The sequence below is a fragment of the Protomyctophum bolini genome (genome assembly GCF_963924005.1).
Source record: "Protomyctophum bolini genome assembly, chromosome: 7".
Taxonomy (NCBI): Eukaryota; Metazoa; Chordata; class Actinopteri; order Myctophiformes; family Myctophidae; genus Protomyctophum; species Protomyctophum bolini.
In genome coordinates, this window is record NC_137868.1 from 19,142,718 (window position 1) to 19,159,537 (window position 16,820).

General features: G+C 40.5%; 1 protein-coding gene across 4 annotated transcripts in view; it reads left to right on the plus strand.

Moving 5' to 3' along the window:
- Nucleotides 1-8,957, plus strand: part of hace1 (HECT domain and ankyrin repeat containing E3 ubiquitin protein ligase 1) — a 35,915-nt gene extending 26,958 nt beyond the window's left edge. For 3 of the 4 annotated variants that reach the window (XM_080767826.1, XM_080767827.1, XM_080767828.1), the window contains 5 exons: nucleotides 888-1,019; nucleotides 3,506-3,604; nucleotides 4,643-4,713; nucleotides 4,920-5,033; nucleotides 6,598-8,957. In XM_080767826.1, the coding sequence (XP_080623952.1) occupies nucleotides 888-1,019; nucleotides 3,506-3,604; nucleotides 4,643-4,713; nucleotides 4,920-5,033; nucleotides 6,598-6,700 (519 nt within the window). In that variant the 3' untranslated portion in view covers nucleotides 6,701-8,957. The remainder of the gene's footprint in view (nucleotides 1-887; nucleotides 1,020-3,505; nucleotides 3,605-4,642; nucleotides 4,714-4,919; nucleotides 5,034-6,597) is intronic. The other variant, XR_013964346.1, reaches the window with a different exon arrangement.
- Nucleotides 8,958-16,820: the final 7,863 nt, after the last annotated feature.

A 16,820-nucleotide genomic window follows, 5' to 3' on the forward strand; every position in this document is an offset into this window, starting at 1 on the left:
AGCAGTGGGCCAGTACACTTTTAATTTACTGGTCGTATTTTTGAGGGGCGCTAGCCCCTATGCACAGCTTTGTGTGTATGAGCACGGAATGTCCTCAGCTGATTGGCTGAGCGTGAAATGTGATTTATGATGATGCATGATGATGACAGGGGCGGCAGCGGCTCAGGGGTAGAGTGACTGGATGGGAACCGCAAGGTCTATATTAGCCTTTCCTCTCCTCTCCTCTCCTCTCCTCTCCTCTCCTCTCCTCTCCTCTCCTCTCCTCTCGCTTTATGTCATAATTGCCAATTGGTATCCTTTCTTTAATACCCTGCAGGCAGGGCCATATCCAGTACTTCACAGATAGAGGGGTCCAATTGGTACCGGCCCACATGGTACAATTGTTACCGGCCCACATGCACGGGCGGTAAAATAGTTTGGGCATTTATTCAGGTTATAAAGTCGTTATTTTCGGGTCAAAAACGGGTCTGCACAGCAGAAATAGCCTAGTGCAAATCTTACCTTTTTGATGAGCCTGCTCACTGGTCATTTTAACTTTCAATGTTGCGTTGTGATTGGTCAGTGGTGTTGCAGTTCGCCTGCGAATGTCTACAAAATTCGACACCAGAGCGAAGAGGCAATGCTGGCAAATTGCTTCATTGCAGCTCAAAAGGTTTAGGAACACACAGAGAAAACCCCAGACCACAGACAATCCACTGAATGTTCAAAGTTCAGGTTGTTTGGGTAATTGAGGTCAGAAAACCAAAAAAACAACCTAAAACTAAAATAACAATCAATGAAAAATGAATGTCATGAAACCTTTAACTTACTGTCCTCCCTGTCTCTCTCCTCTGTGTCCTCCACCGCCATCTTTCCTCTCTCTCCCCCACCTTGTGTCTCGGTGACAGGCGGAGTATGTACAGCTGGTGACGGAGCTGAGAATGACTCGAGCCATCCAACCGCAGATAAATGCCTTTCTGCACGGATTCCACACCTTCATCCCCCCGTCGCTCATACAGCTCTTTGACGAATATGAACTGGTTAGTTTTCTCCTCTCCTCTCTGTCTCTATGTTTCTCTCACGTTCTGTCATGGCTGCAACTATTGATTATTTTTGGATCGATTCTCTTATTGATTACTTTTTTGATTAATCAAATCACGTGTTTTTTTGTGACAGAAACCATCTCCATTTTTCAACGTTTCTTTTTTTCCTGTGCTATTGAACAACCTTTACGTGTGGATTTTACAAATATTGAACCAATGAAAAGCATTAAAAAGCGCTTCTGACTAAACCTCCTCAAAGTGTCGGTCAAACCACCTAACTCAAACTCGTGGAGATGATTTGATTTGTCCATCATTTATTAGAATGACGAAGTCAGACGGAAAAAAAAATACTTTTCTCTACATTAATGGTCAAAAACTTCTTAACTCCACTCCCCGCTGTATTTGGGTAAAGTGATGATAATATAAAGACACAGTCAAGTGACAATGTATAAAGTCACCTTACCGATTTTGATGAGGAAGTATTGTGATGTTCTAAAACAACAAGCAAAATGTTTATTTCCTGAAAAGTTAATATTTTGTACATTATCACTGCTGGTTTCTGCCTGACAGCAGAGATATATAATATACCTTAATAAAATAAATAATTATAGGCCTGGGCCATGGCTCAGTGGTCCAGGCACCTTGGCTGGTAATCCAGTCTGGCAGTGTGCCGCGGGTTCGACTTCCGATCCCGACGGCCTTTACTGCATGTCTTCCCCCCATCTCTCTCCCCATTTCCTGTCAGCCTACTGTCTTGTCCCTCCCTCCATAAAATATATAAAATAAAGGCGAAAGCCACAAAAATAATTATTTGATTGATTAAGTTGATTTGATTAACATTTGCCTTCCTACATCCTCTCTCCTTTCGCTACCCCCACCCACCCTCATTTCTCCTCCTCTGTCCTCTGCTAATTTGTCCTCTCTCGTTCCCCCCCACCCAACCTTCTCGTCTCCTCTGTTTGCATTCTGTTTTAACTCTCGTCACCTGTCTGCTCTGGTCTGATTCAGCGATTGATTAGGCATGTCTGTCTCCGTTTTTTTTGTCTTTGTGGGGTGGGGATGGGAGGTGGTGTCACCTTGAAGACAGACACGAACAAGTGTGGTGGTGGAAGAAGTTCTCAGATTCTTTTTGTAGCAGTACCGCAATCATGGATCATGAAAGTTCTCAGTCCCCACAACTGATTTCAGTCATTTGGATTCCATATAGGAAGGTCTTATATATATGGAAGCATGATATAGCCAATGCAAGCAAATTCTTTATGTTTAAAGAGTATTTGATGTGGTCAAACTAGCAGCATGTTCAGAAGTATCTTCCATGTTGATTTTATCCATTCTATATAAAAATCCAATATAAAAGTAAAGTCCTGTATTTGGTGTTATACTTTAAAAAAGTACAAAAGAATTGTCAATCGACATTAATATACTTAAAGTACCTAAAGTTAAAAGGACAAAAAACATTCTAAGAGTACAAATGGGCATACTCGTACAAATGGGCATACTCAAGTAAAGTCCAGAAGCCTACTTAGTTATGTCCCACCATTGCACGAGTGGTGTGTGTGCTTACAGCATGAAAAACGCATAGCCTACAGTGTGCTGTAGACTGGCTCTTTAGATGCTAAAAATAGGAACTGCTGATTGATCAGCTGCCTCTGTCATATTTATTTTTGTCTGTGTTGTGAACTGTCATGTGTTCTGCTCATAGAGACATAGACTGTCAAAAGCACCGTGACGTCACCCATTTGTTTCTAGAGACCTTGTTTTGAAGCCTCTTGTTCAGATAATTCAAATCCACCATCTTGAATGTCCGACTATGTCCGGTGGGAAAGGGGAGTGACCCTTCTTATAAATAATTAAATTAACAATTAATGGGAGCATCGTTTAGAAAGACCCATACCATGCTGTGTGAAGCCTCATTCACACGTATCAAACACCAATCAAGCAAATGTTTGGTCGTTTTTTTAGGCCACCACAATGCATTTCCAATGGGAGTCACATGGTTTGACCAAACATTTGTGTTTGATTGCTGATTGCTGGTGGTGTTCTGCCCCTCCCCCCATCAAACAAAAATGTTTGGTCAAACCATGTGACTCCCATTGGAAAAGCATTGTGGTGGCATAAAAAAACAAAAAAACGTGAATGAATGACTGTCACTATGGAATGTGAATGAGGCCTTTAAGAACACTTGACACTAGCAATTGTGAATATAACGACTTAATGAAAATGTTCACTAAGGTAATACGACCAAGTGTAAAGTTTTGTCATATTTCCATGGACTTGACATTTCTACCAGGGAATTCACAAGAATTAGCGCCACCTCCTCCTGGGCCAATAACTCAAGAGTTCAAACATCAAATTTTGCAGCATTTTGGCAGCAAGACCCACAGAACATTTCTCACAATTATAGTAATACAAGTGTGTGTGTGTGTGTGTGTGTGTGTGTGTGTCACGTGTGTGTCACGTGTGTGCATGCACGCGGCTGTCAGGAGCTGCTGCTGTCAGGAATGCCAGAGATGGATGTCCAGGACTGGAACAGGAATACAGAGTACACCAGTGGCTACAGCCTCCAGGAGCCAATCATCCAGGTGGGCTCAGCCCCCACAGGGGCCCCATTTATCTGAATAATTTGGGTCTTTTATTCATTATTTCCTCCACCTCTGAATTATTTTTTTTGCAGATTAACCAGATCAACACTTATAGACACTTGTTTTTACAGGCAAAGTTTTGGAAAAATCACACTTGTGTGAAGTGAGGGACGCTCTTATAATCATACATCACATTCCGTGCTCAGCCAATCAAATTTCCATTTCCGTGGTACACACACACACACACACAAAGAAGGGCATAGGAGGGGCAAAAATTATCTTTATTCTTTTTCTTCTTTTTTTCAAAGACAGCCGATCTACATGTGAATAGTTGACTTAGGGGATAGAAACACTATTGTGATGTTGTGTTTGATTCATTCCAGTCGGGGGCCAGTGTGTTCATTCGGTTTGCATGTGGCCACATGAGGAGATGAAAGAAAGCCGTCCGAGTCAATTCAACTATTCACAACCGCATTCTTTTACATCTCTGCCCGTTATTATTACCACCAGGGGCATGTTGTGCTGTAATGCTCGCCGAGATGAGAGAGAGTGTGCATTTTATATGTTGTGAAAGCGCCTGTGGACAGATACACAACTATAAACATCAAAACGTAATACATCTCTGACAGCAAACCCTTGTGGGATTTGGGCACGGTCTCTACGGCTTCACTACACAGATTTATTTTTACTTTAAGTAGCAATACCACAATGCTGTTACAAGTCAAAGGCCTGTATTCAAAATTCTACTTGAGTAAAAGTACCAAAAGTGAAAGTACTATTTCACTATAGGTCGTCATTCAAAATGATGTCAAAAGTCGCAATCTGACAAAGTATAAAATGGGGCATATTTGGTTAATGTACACTATGTAGTGTAATGATAATCTAAATCTACAAAGTAACTTATAAAGTTATAAAATAACTATGTTTTAAATAATAATATGTTTTAAAATAACCAGTGGAGTAAAAAGTCCAACATGTGATCTGAGATGTGACGGAGTAGAAGTATAATGGACACCTTCATGGATCCCTGTGTTTCAGTGGTTCTGGAAGGTGGTGGAGAGCCTCACCCAGGAGGAGAGAGTCCTGCTGCTGCAATTTGTCACCGGCAGGTTGGTGTGCTCTGCTTTGCTCTGCTCCCAGCGGAGAGACAACCCCCATCATAACATAAAAGAAAAGTCAAGTCAGGTCCTCAACGTAACAAAGTGCCTAAGCTAGCAAACCGAGGATGGATTCCCCTGCTGTTGGCAGGCATTGTTGTTACTGTAGCTCTTTGCGACAGCGCTTTTAACAACTCCTCTGTGTCCCTGTCCTACAGTTCCAGGGTCCCTCATGGAGGCTTCGCTTATCTAATGGGTGGGAGTGGATTACAGAAGTTCACTATTGCTGCTGTGCCATTTACCTCCAACATGCTGCCTACCTCCAGCACCTGGTAATGCTTGCAATGTTTGTATCACTATACTTATTTTAACCATAACCCACATACCTGATCGATGAGCTTTTACATCTGCTATTTCCGGTGCTACGGCCAACCAGAATATTTTCCTAATTGTAAACCTAACTCCAAAACTGTGTTTTAACAAAGAACCACCATTTCCCTTGTGAAGACCAGGAAATGTCTGTTTCTGAAATCCCACTATACTTGCGGGGACATTTGGCCCTCGCAAGCATAGTAATACAAATGTACACGCAGTATATTTATCTACAGATTTCCTTTACCAGCTCTGTACAGTACATCTTTATCTTCTGTGTGTGTCTCTCTCTCGCGCACGCTCTCTCGCTCTCCTGTCTCCGTATATCTCTCACGCACGCACGCACACACACACACACACACACACACACACACACACACACACACACACACACACACACACACACACACACACACACACACACACACACACACACACACACACACACACACACAGCATCACTGCCTCCATAGTGACAGTGAAATTAGAGCAGCATGGAACAACACCACCCTGTAGTGAGCACCAGAGGGCAGTGTGGTGGTGTCTCAGTATAGCTAGTGTTTCTGTACAATGAAAACAGGGGAACAGGTTCTCTGCATGACAGGAATGAACGAACATGAACATAATAGCGTGGCATCAGTCAGCCCGGCGAACCATGGTGGTGTGGCCCTCATCGCACTGACCATGGCAATTAATCAATCAATCAACTTTATTGTCACAACGCAATTACAGGTATCGGTGAAACCCTTGTTCATGCCGGATTTCACGTTTGCAGCTCATGGGAGCAAAAGAAAATGATTAGCAGTGAAGAATGGAAAACAAAATGAGCACTAAAAGCCTAGAAAAGCAGAATGTTAAAATCAGTATCTTGTCATTTTAAAGGGCTCCTATTAAGGGTTCAGTTCAGAGTGCTCAAGGACACTTCGGCACTAACTCTGGGGGAGCCCGGGTTCGAACTGGGAACCTTGCAGTTCCCATCCAGTCACTCTACCCCTGAGCCACTGTCGCCCGACTAAAACTGACAAAAATGTTCTTCGACTGCCTTTTTTCACTGAAGAAAACGTAATAACACTAAATAAAAACAAAGCTATGATGATTAAAACTAAGCAACTGCTAGATAAAAACATTCTCTTGTTATGCATAGATATAAAATCCTAGGTGCCTCATTGGCCGCTGCAGTTAATTGGAGAGACCTGTATCGCATGGGTAGGCGGAAGTCAAGCGAAAGTGCAAAAGGCACGCTGTCACTGCCTCTGATTGGCCTACCGAACGTCACAGAAGCTTGCGTCACAAAAGCTTACCTTCCCTCGAGATACAGACTGTCCAGAGCCGAGGGAGGCGTCTACCTTTCTGTCTATGTTGTTATGACTCATGACACTCTGGTACCACTTGCCAGGTCGTGGGCACAGCAGTGGTTTGAACAGGCTGTGGCTGGGCTAATGTCTGTCCATGATGATTTTTTTTCTTCTATCTGTCCCTCCCTCCATCCCCACCACCACCACCACTCCTTTTCTTCCCCCTTAGCATCAACATGCTGAAACTCCCCGAATACCCCAGCCAGGAAGTCCTCAGAGACAGGCTGCTGGTAGCGCTGCATTGTGGGAGTTACGGGTACACCATGGCGTGACGTCAATTCCTCGCTCCCGCGGACACGCTGTGCGGGGGGTCTGCGTGCATCGCGGAGACTACCCGCCTAAGCACAGGGAACAACATGCAACACCCACCCACCCTCCCCCCCAAACTCACGACTCGAGAAATACGCCCACTTGTTCTGATGGAGCACTGTTGTTGGCAGGAAGAAGCATATGGACGGTAGAGGGTATGATGAATTCTTAAAGGCTAAAAGGCTGCAGAGGACAGGGTTGTGTTCAGAGATGCATGTTCAGAGTTTTGATTCTTATAGCGTTTTTAGCCCAACCAATGTTTTGACTGACAGGTTTTCAAAAATGTGTAAAATCATCAGTCCCAATCAATTTGAAAAACGTAGATTAAAAAAATATATATATTGAAAATAGAAAATCACAAGCACACAACGTGCAAGCTTGTAGATGCGCTATTTTTGGAAAATAAATATCTAATATAAAATGAAATAAATATCTATAATGACCCAACATAGGTGGTTGAAAGTTGCAAAAAAAAAAAACGAACACATCGGCTGCATAAATATCAACCAAACTCATAATATGGATTTGGATTTAGTTGTGTTGTGCATTCAGGCTCTGACCTCTCTTCTGAACTGCCAAAACCATTTTACCATGGCCACCAACATTGTTTGATCAACGATAGACCATAGGCATAAAGATCTGCCAAAAAACTATCAATCGTGTGTGCGTGTGTGTGTGTGCGTGTGTGTGTGTGCGTGTGTGTGTGTGTGTGTGTGTGTGTGTGTGTGTGTGTGTGTGTGTGTAGAGTAAGGAGTGTGTGAATTCTGGCAGGTGATGCGGTATGGTATTGTGTTGTGGTTTGCTATATGTCTGAAGAGGAAAGAAAGGTACATTGGTCTCTAGACCACTGTTTCCCAAACACTGGGTTTATGTATTATTATTTCAAAAGAAATCCAAAAAACAGCAAACTTTCACGAATTATAAACAAATGCAATGATTTCATGTAGTGACATACAGTCATGTTGACTGCATGTCACTTTTTGTTTACGCCATTTTTTTTTCTTCTTCGTTTTTGCAGTAGATTGGTCTTACGGCAGTGTTTCTCAACCTTTTCTGGATCAGGGCACACTTGAACATCTTGAAAGTGTTCTGTTAGAATGAATATTTAATATTTATAGTTATATTATCATTACATCTTAGTGTTTTGCCGATTATTTTGGGGGTCCCACTTGCAATACCCTTGCGGGCCACAGGTTGAGAATCACTGTAGCTGTATTTCTGGGTTGCCTTGTAGTCGTACACAGAAAAAATATATACATCATATCGTTGCTGTCAGGCAGGACATTATATATAATAATGACTATATTTAGCATATTAGTTACAGTTGTAATCCCTCTGTGAAGGTGTACTTCTGTTCATTATTTATACATTAATGCCAAGAATGTCACACAAAAGTAGTGAAAACAGGAGATTTACAAACGAAAAATGCGTTGCATTTTGCGACACGTTTTGAACTGGTAGCTCGCCTATTCTCACGTTTTTTTAAATAATAGTAATAATAAAAACACAAACTGCTTTGGACATACAAGGTTTCCACCCGACAGCGATGTTATAATAATACTTTTGATACCTGCAGGCTTGTATTTGGCAGCGGTAGTGCACTTTAAAGCCTCTATGGTTGACCGAAGTCCCTCAGGGCTCTATAACGGATTATTTTTTTCTTTTCTGTTATTGTGGGGAAAACTTTTGCTGAAAACAGCAGATCGACAAGTTTTCAATGTGTGCCGTTTCCCTACGAAAGCTTTCCCCGGGATATGGATAGTGGGGTTTAAGTGGTTGATGGCTGTGAGCAGAAACAAGGATTTAGATGGGATGAACATTTGGTCAGCGGTGCCAAATAATGCCCCCTAGAGCTGGGTTCCATTTGTTTATTTTCTTCTTTTTTTAATACATACAAATGTAAATATATGCTGAAAATATTTTTGTTTTAATTTGGAAAAAGGGATATTATGTTTGGGGAATGCATCAAACAAAATTTCAATTTAAGGGTTAAATCTTGACGAGATTGTAAATATTCATTTATATTTCAAAATTATTTATCAGTATTGTTTTGAATGCCTCGCCTGTATTTTGATTTTGTAATCGGATCAAAAATGGAGCCTTTATAGACATTTCTGCAAATTACTTCCACAATATCAAATTGTGTATTTTACCATAAACACTGTACATGTATGTTGTGTTGAGAGATTTGTTTCTCAATAAAACATTTTTTTGGGGAAAATACAAGTCGATCAATGACGTGTGTGAAAATGTGTGAGACTTGACTTATACATTTTGGAAGCCAGTCTGCACGTGCACGAGCCGAGGGGAGCAAAATAAATCTACAAGCTTAAAGATGCATTGTAAGATTCCTTGTAGATTAGCAATTTTCCCTAATTGATTTTGATGTATACAATGTGCCACCGCTCAAAAATATTAGGAAAAACATGCCTCTCGATTATTCAAAAAAGTTCTCGATAGAAGAATTCGTCAAAACAAAACACAAAAAAATATGATGAGAGGTAACTTTCTACCCAACAGCAACAAATGAATAATAGATTGTATTTTCAGCCCTAGTGTGTCTGCAATGCGTGTCTAGATAGACACAGCGTGTTGTCCCAGTGTGTGTGTGGGGTGTTGTGGGTCCAACATAGAGTTGGAGCAGCATGCGTGCTGGTGCTAAGCGCCCCCTAACCAGCCTCCTCACACAACAGCCAATGTCCTAACAACACATTTACTCCTCGCTGTTTTTGCTCTCAGATGAAGTGGAGTAGAAGTACTGAAAACTATGCCTATGCCTCAAATTTGTACTCGACTACTTACAGGTAGTTATTTTATACCACTGCCTCTTATGTCCTTATTTTTTTAGGACTTGGGCGTAGAAACAGTTGTGAGATCTTATTTAGCCATGCATACAGCGTGTGGCCCCAGCCTAGTGTGTTGTTGTTGTGAGATCTTATTTAGCCATGCATACAGCGTGTGGCCCCAGCCCAGTGTGTTGTTGTGAGATCTTATTTAGCCACGCATACAGCGTGTGGCCCCAGCCCAGTGTGTTGTTGTTGTGAGATCTTATTTAGCCATGCATACAGTGTGTGGCCCCAGCCCAGTGTGTTGTTGTGAGATCTTATTTAGCCATGCATACAGCGTGTGGCCCCAGCCCAGTGTGTTGTTGTGAGATCTTATTTAGCCATGCATACAGTGTGTGGCCCCAGCCCAGTGTGTTGTTGTTGTGAGATCTTATTTAGCCATGCATACAGCGTGTGGCCCCAGCCCAGTGTGTTGTTGTAAGATCTTATTTAGCCATGCATACAGCGTGTGGCCCCAGCCTAGTGTGTTGTTGTGAGATCTTATTTAGCCATGCATACAGTGTGTGGCCCCAGCCCAGTGTGTGTTGTTGTGAGATCTTATTTAGCCATGCATACAGCGTATGGCCCCAGCCCAGTGTGTGGTGTTATGGGTCACTTAAGCTTGCCTTCCCTCGAGATACAGACTGTCCAGAGTCGAGGGAGGTGTCTACATTTCTATGTCTATGTTGTTATGACTCATGACACTCTGGTACCACTTTCCAGGTCGAGGGCACAGCAGTGGTTTTGCTGGTCCATTCTGGTCGGGAACCCCTTTCGGTGTTTTACCCCCTCAGGCCGGATCCATTTTTGGGTTCTGTAAAGTATGTACAGTATTAAAACAATACAAAAAATTGATGCTGCTATATAAATATTTGAAGTTTTTCAGAAAACTTAGGTCAGGCTTTAGAAGGCGTTTTTAGAATCGGCCTTAGGCCTAAATGGGTTAAATGGCCACTAAGTGTCGTACATATTCTGAAGAAAACCCTGAGACTTGATTGGCATTCAGTAATTGTGTCTTATGATCAAAATAAGAACACTATAATGGTGTGTAAAAAATAAAATCTAAAAGTTGCCATGGACAAGACCAAGTCTTTGCCATGGACACATTTGTCTGTGTACAGACATATTGATAACCCTCACACAACAGCGTGCTGCCCCAGCCATAGCCACAGCCTAGCAACACATTATTACTCTAGATTATTACTCTAGTTTCTCAAGCTGTCATGGCACCGTCGGTCAGGCGGAAATGCCCATCAAGTTTTATCACTTGTGCTTACATCAAGCCAAGACCACTAGTAGGCTCTGTGCCCTGCACAGCAGCCATATTGGAAAGACATTGGGCCTTTTCCTTACTAATTCTGATGGTCTTAAAGAGATGGTATTATATTAATTAAGGCTATGTTCCATTTAGTGTAGCAGGGTCATTCCTATTATTCGGTATTTCAGCATTTTTTTCCCAAAACAAAATAATTATTTTACAGGATTTAAATTTTCTTTCTGAAAGAGGGCATGTTCAGGCAGCTGTCAGAAATCTGTTTCCAGTTTAATCTATTCCCATTATTTCCATATCCATGGGGCATGGATATGGGTCCCATTTTTGAGGGGTGCTAGCCCCTACTATGTCCAGCTTGTTTGTGCAAACACTAGTCTTGCGTTACCAGACTGTTGCCTCTCGCAATTTCCAAATGCTTCAATCATACAGTCTGAAGCAACGGAAGAGCTGTCATGAGTAAAATATAAAGCGGAAGTGGAGCCTCCTTCCCACTTCCGTTTGCAAATTGATCCAAATATAAATAGAAATCATCTAACCATATATAGCTTGCTGCTTAGCAGAAAAGGAAATAAAAAAAATAAAATGTAAAGATATATTTTCATGAACGGAAATGGCAGCTTCCTTACTCAGATTTTGGGAGGTGTAGTTCCAGACTCTATAGCATAGAGATTGTGGAATAGTTGTCTGGCTACACTAACTAACTAAATTGTGATTGGCCGGAATGAGATGATTTATGTACACTGGTGCGATTTTTATTGTCTTTGTATGACTTCTAACCACAATGCCACTAAGCTGGTTACTAATCGATTTAGTTGTGTACAAAAAAATGTATTCAAAAAAAGAAGTACTAGATTAATATTAATAACGATAATAATAATAGCTCTGATTCATATTTATAAAGGGCTCCTCACCAGCCTCCTCCTTACACAACTAAACAGCATGTTGCCCTGGCAACACGTTACACTGGCTCTGACCTCCACCTTCCTTCCACCTCCTCGCTACACTCTACCTGGTCCCCATGGCAACCCCTGTTCTCCTCAACAATGAATGATGGACGGGACAGGATGCTCGCCATGGAAACAATCCACAGTGTACACACACACGCACGAAGGTTGCTATATTCCCATGGTGTTCTGAAAGCTTTTGAAATGCTAACCCGCTGGTTCTCAACGGTGGCGTCATGGACCACCGAATGGACCCTTACGATCTGTAACTTGTGTGTGTGTGTGTGTGTGTGTGTGTGTTGGATCTGCTATTAGAGCTCGCTTAACTTGATTGACTATTAGATCTGCTATTTTCGGACTTTAACTTTTCCACCACTGATGGAAAGGTACTGTACGGACTCCGGGGTGTGGGGGTGTGTGGGTGCGTGCGTGTGTGTACTCTTTGATCTTCGCCCTGCAGCTCAAAGCAGGTGATGCGGTGTGGTGTGGTGTGATGATGAAAGTATATTGGTCTAGGCCTCAGAGAGATGGCTGTGCTGTTTTACATTGGTTATAGCCAGCAGCCTATGAGCACCCAACCCCTCCCCATGTGGACCCCTGTCGCCTTTGGTTTATTTACTCCATAAGATTTGTTGTACCTTGGTCCTGTGATTTGTAGTTTTTTTCAACAATGTTTTTTAATCAATTCGTCTCACATTCTGTATGTCAATTTGCAAACTTAAATAAACAATGACGATTGTACAGTGTACATTGGGGCCTCGGAGGTTACCCAAAAAAATGGTATCAAACCTAACCTCAATTAGTCGAATAGTCAACTAATCGATCGAGGGAGTCTGATTTGACTGTAATCTCAGTCAAATGTTATTTGTTATATTAATGAACCAATAGTTTGCCAAAAACATATTTTATTTTTTGCAACTGAATGGCTGGAAAATAAAAAAGAGTTTACATAGTAAACATATAGTACATGCATAAACCTTCCTTAATTTGGTTAAGGAAGGTTAAGGCTTAACTGGTTTCAGTATTTATTTATGATGTGTTTTCTCTATTGTTAAGGTTATTGTAGCGGCCAATTTGTAGAGAACCCCTGCTCTATTAGGCTACATCATGTTTTTAGCATGACTTTTTCTTTTTTTTAAGGTTTGACTACCAGTCGACTATAGGCAACATAAATTCTTAGTCTGTGACGGGCTTAGTATCAAATGGGGGGGGGGCTGTGGCCTAAAACATATCAAACTGGGAGTTCTTGAAATAATACAAAAAAAACCTTGAGAATCACTGATGTACTCTATCGCTGAAAGACAGTTGGTACAAAATGGATTATGTGACTTTGGCAGAGGGCAATTACAGTTTGGTTGTTGGTTGTCATTCTCGAAAAATGAAAACATGTCTTGAGCCATCACTATGCTGGACCCTCTCTGTGTCCAAGGCCCTATTTTCTCGTGCAATCAAATTGTCCTCTACTGCCTGCCTGCTGCCGGTGGAAAGTCATCTGTTGGTCCGCCCCGCAACGTGCAGCTGGATTTGTGTTGTAGGTGATCCGGGTTGGTTGGCGAAGTGGCTTGTATCTGACCTTTGAACTCCCAGGGTTCTTCATCGGCTGGCTGGCTGAGGTTTTTCCTGATTGCACCGTGTCCTCAGACAGAGATAGATGCACTTCCTTGGCTTTCCCTGTGGAGTTATTACCTCCACATCCACACGCACTGATTACATCTGTTCAACCTCTCTCTCTCTCTCTCTCTCTCTCTCTCTCTCTCTCTCTCTCTCCGTGCACTCGTACAGCTGGGCAGTTTCTATAACAATCTACTGTATTGTCTTGTATATTGTCTTGCTTCTAGTGTGTCTGTTCCTGTCTATAACCTACTGAGTTCTCTCTCTCTCTCTCTCTCTCTCTCTCTCTCTCTCTCTCTCTCACATACATATACCCATCCATTCTGCATGCCCTCTCGGTCTCAGTTGCACCAGACAATCAACACACACACACACACACACACACACACACACACACACACACACACACACACACACACACACACACACACGCCATGCTTGGAATGGTTCAAAGCAATGAGGCTGAAAATATGTTCATGTACATTGTCACTCTGCTGCTCCATTAGAGAGAAAGCGGCCTTAAGGAACCAGTGTTGCCAAGTCTGCTTATCATGAAGTGACTGATCATGTTTCTATAAATATTATTTGCGTGTTGCATGTTTTTATTTTGACTTGTTTCTAAAGTGTATTTGCTCATTTGGGCTTGCTTCCTAATGTTGCTTAAGCCAGTGATCTTCAAACATTTTCATGTCAATGAACTCCAACTTAATATGTATTTGGTTATTTTCAAATAATAGGTTTAAAGTGGTCAAATTGAATTAGCTGCTTTATTAACTCAATCTGGCCACTGTTCACTGCTGTGGCAGCAAGCATTATAAGGCAATGCCTATAGCAAGTTCATTTGTAGCCTACTGCACATTTCAGCAAGGCAATAAATAAGTGCTTTACACAAATCCTTAAATATGCTTAACATTTATTAAAGAGTTCATAGAAAATAAGAATGAGCTAGAATAAAACAGATGGTTTAATAGTGTAGTACAGCAAATTCATCATAAAAGCCTCAATTAAAAGGCAGCTCAGCTTTGATTTAATATAACTGCAGTTTCTTGAGAGTTTGTTCCAGATTTTAATGGTGCATGAAAGCACCCGCTTCGAATGTTATCGACACATAATTCCCAGTAGGTTACTTCAATGTTATCAACACATAATTCCCAGTAGGTTACTTTTATCAACACATAATTCCCAGTAGGTTACTTTTATCAACACATAATTCCCAGTAGGTTACTTTTATCAACACATAATTCCCAGTAGGTTACTTCAATGTTATCAACACATAATTCCCAGTAGGTTACTTTTATCAACACATAATTCCCAGTAGGTTACTTTTATCAACACATAATTCCCAGTAGGTTACTTTTATCAACACATAATTCCCAGTATTACTTTTATCAACACATAATTCCCAGTATTACTTTTATCAACACATAATTCCCAGTATTACTTTTATCAACACATAATTCCCAGTAGGTTACTTTTATCAACACATAATTCCCAGTGGGTTACTTTTATCAACACATAATTCCCAGTAGGTTACTTTTATCAACACATAATTCCCAGTGGGTTACTTTTATCAACACATAATTCCCAGTAGGTTACTTTTATCAACACATAATTCCCAGTAGGTTACTTTTATCAACACATAATTCCCAGTAGGTTACTTTTATCAACACATAATTCCCAGTGGGTTACTTTTATCAACACATAATTCCCAGTAGGTTACTTTTATCAACACATAATTCCCAGTAGGTTACTTTTATCAACACATAATTCCCAGTAGGTTACTTTTATCAACACATAATTCCCAGTGGGTTACTTTTATCAACACATAATTCCCAGTAGGTTACTTTTATCAACACATAATTCCCAGTAGGTTACTTTTATCAACACATAATTCCCAGTAGGTTACTTTTATCAACACATAATTCCCAGTAGGTTACTTTTATCAACACATAATTCCCAGTAGGTTACTTTTATCAACACATAATTCCCAGTAGGTTACTTTTATCAACACATAATTCCCAGTAGGTTACTTTTATCAACACATAATTCCCAGTAGGTTACTTTTATCAACACATAATTCCCAGTATTACTTTTATCAACACATAATTCCCAGTAGGTTACTTTTATCAACACATAATTCCCAGTGGGTTACTTTTATCAACACATAATTCCCAGTAGGTTACTTTTATCAACACATAATTCCCAGTAGGTTACTTTTATCAACACATAATTCCCAGTAGGTTACTTTTATCAACACATAATTCCCAGTAGGTTACTTTTATCAACACATAATTCCCAGTATTACTTTTATCAACACATAATTCCCAGTAGGTTACTTTTATCAACACATAATTCCCAGTAGGTTACTTTTATCAACACATAATTCCCAGTAGGTTACTTTTATCAACACATAATTCCCAGTAGGTTACTTTTATCAACACATAATTCCCAGTAGGTTACTTTTATCAACACATAATTCCCAGTAGGTTACTTTTATCAACACATAATTCCCAGTATTACTTTTATCAACACATAATTCCCAGTAGGTTACTTTTATCAACACATAATTCCCAGTGGGTTACTTTTATCAACACATAATTCCCAGTAGGTTACTTTTATCAACACATAATTCCCAGTAGGTTACTTTTATCAACACATAATTCCCAGTAGGTTACTTTTATCAACACATAATTCCCAGTAGGTTACTTTTATCAACACATAATTCCCAGTATTACTTTTATCAACACATAATTCCCAGTAGGTTACTTTTATCAACACATAATTCCCAGTAGGTTACTTTTATCAACACATAATTCCCAGTAGGTTACTTTTATCAACACATAATTCCCAGTAGGTTACTTTTATCAACACATAATTCCCAGTAGGTTACTTTTATCAACACATAATTCCCAGTAGGTTACTTTTATCAACACATAATTCCCAGTGGGTTACTTTTATCAACACATAATTCCCAGTAGGTTACTTTTATCAACACATAATTCCCAGTGGGTTACTTTTATCAACACATAATTCCCAGTAGGTTACTTTTATCAACACATAATTCCCAGTGGGTTACTTTTATCAACACATAATTCCCAGTAGGTTACTTTTATCAACACATAATTCCCAGTAGGTTACTTTTATCAACACATAATTCCCAGTAGGTTACTTTTATCAACACATAATTCCCAGTGGGTTACTTTTATCAACACATAATTCCCAGTAGGTTACTTTTATCAACACATAATTCCCAGTAGGTTACTTTTATCAACACATAATTCCCAGTAGGTTACTTTTATCAACACATAATTCCCAGTGGGTTACTTTTATCAACACATAATTCCCAGTAGGTTACTTTTATCAACACATAATTCCCAGTAGGTTACTTTTATCAACACATAATTCCCAGTAGGTTACTTTTATCAACACA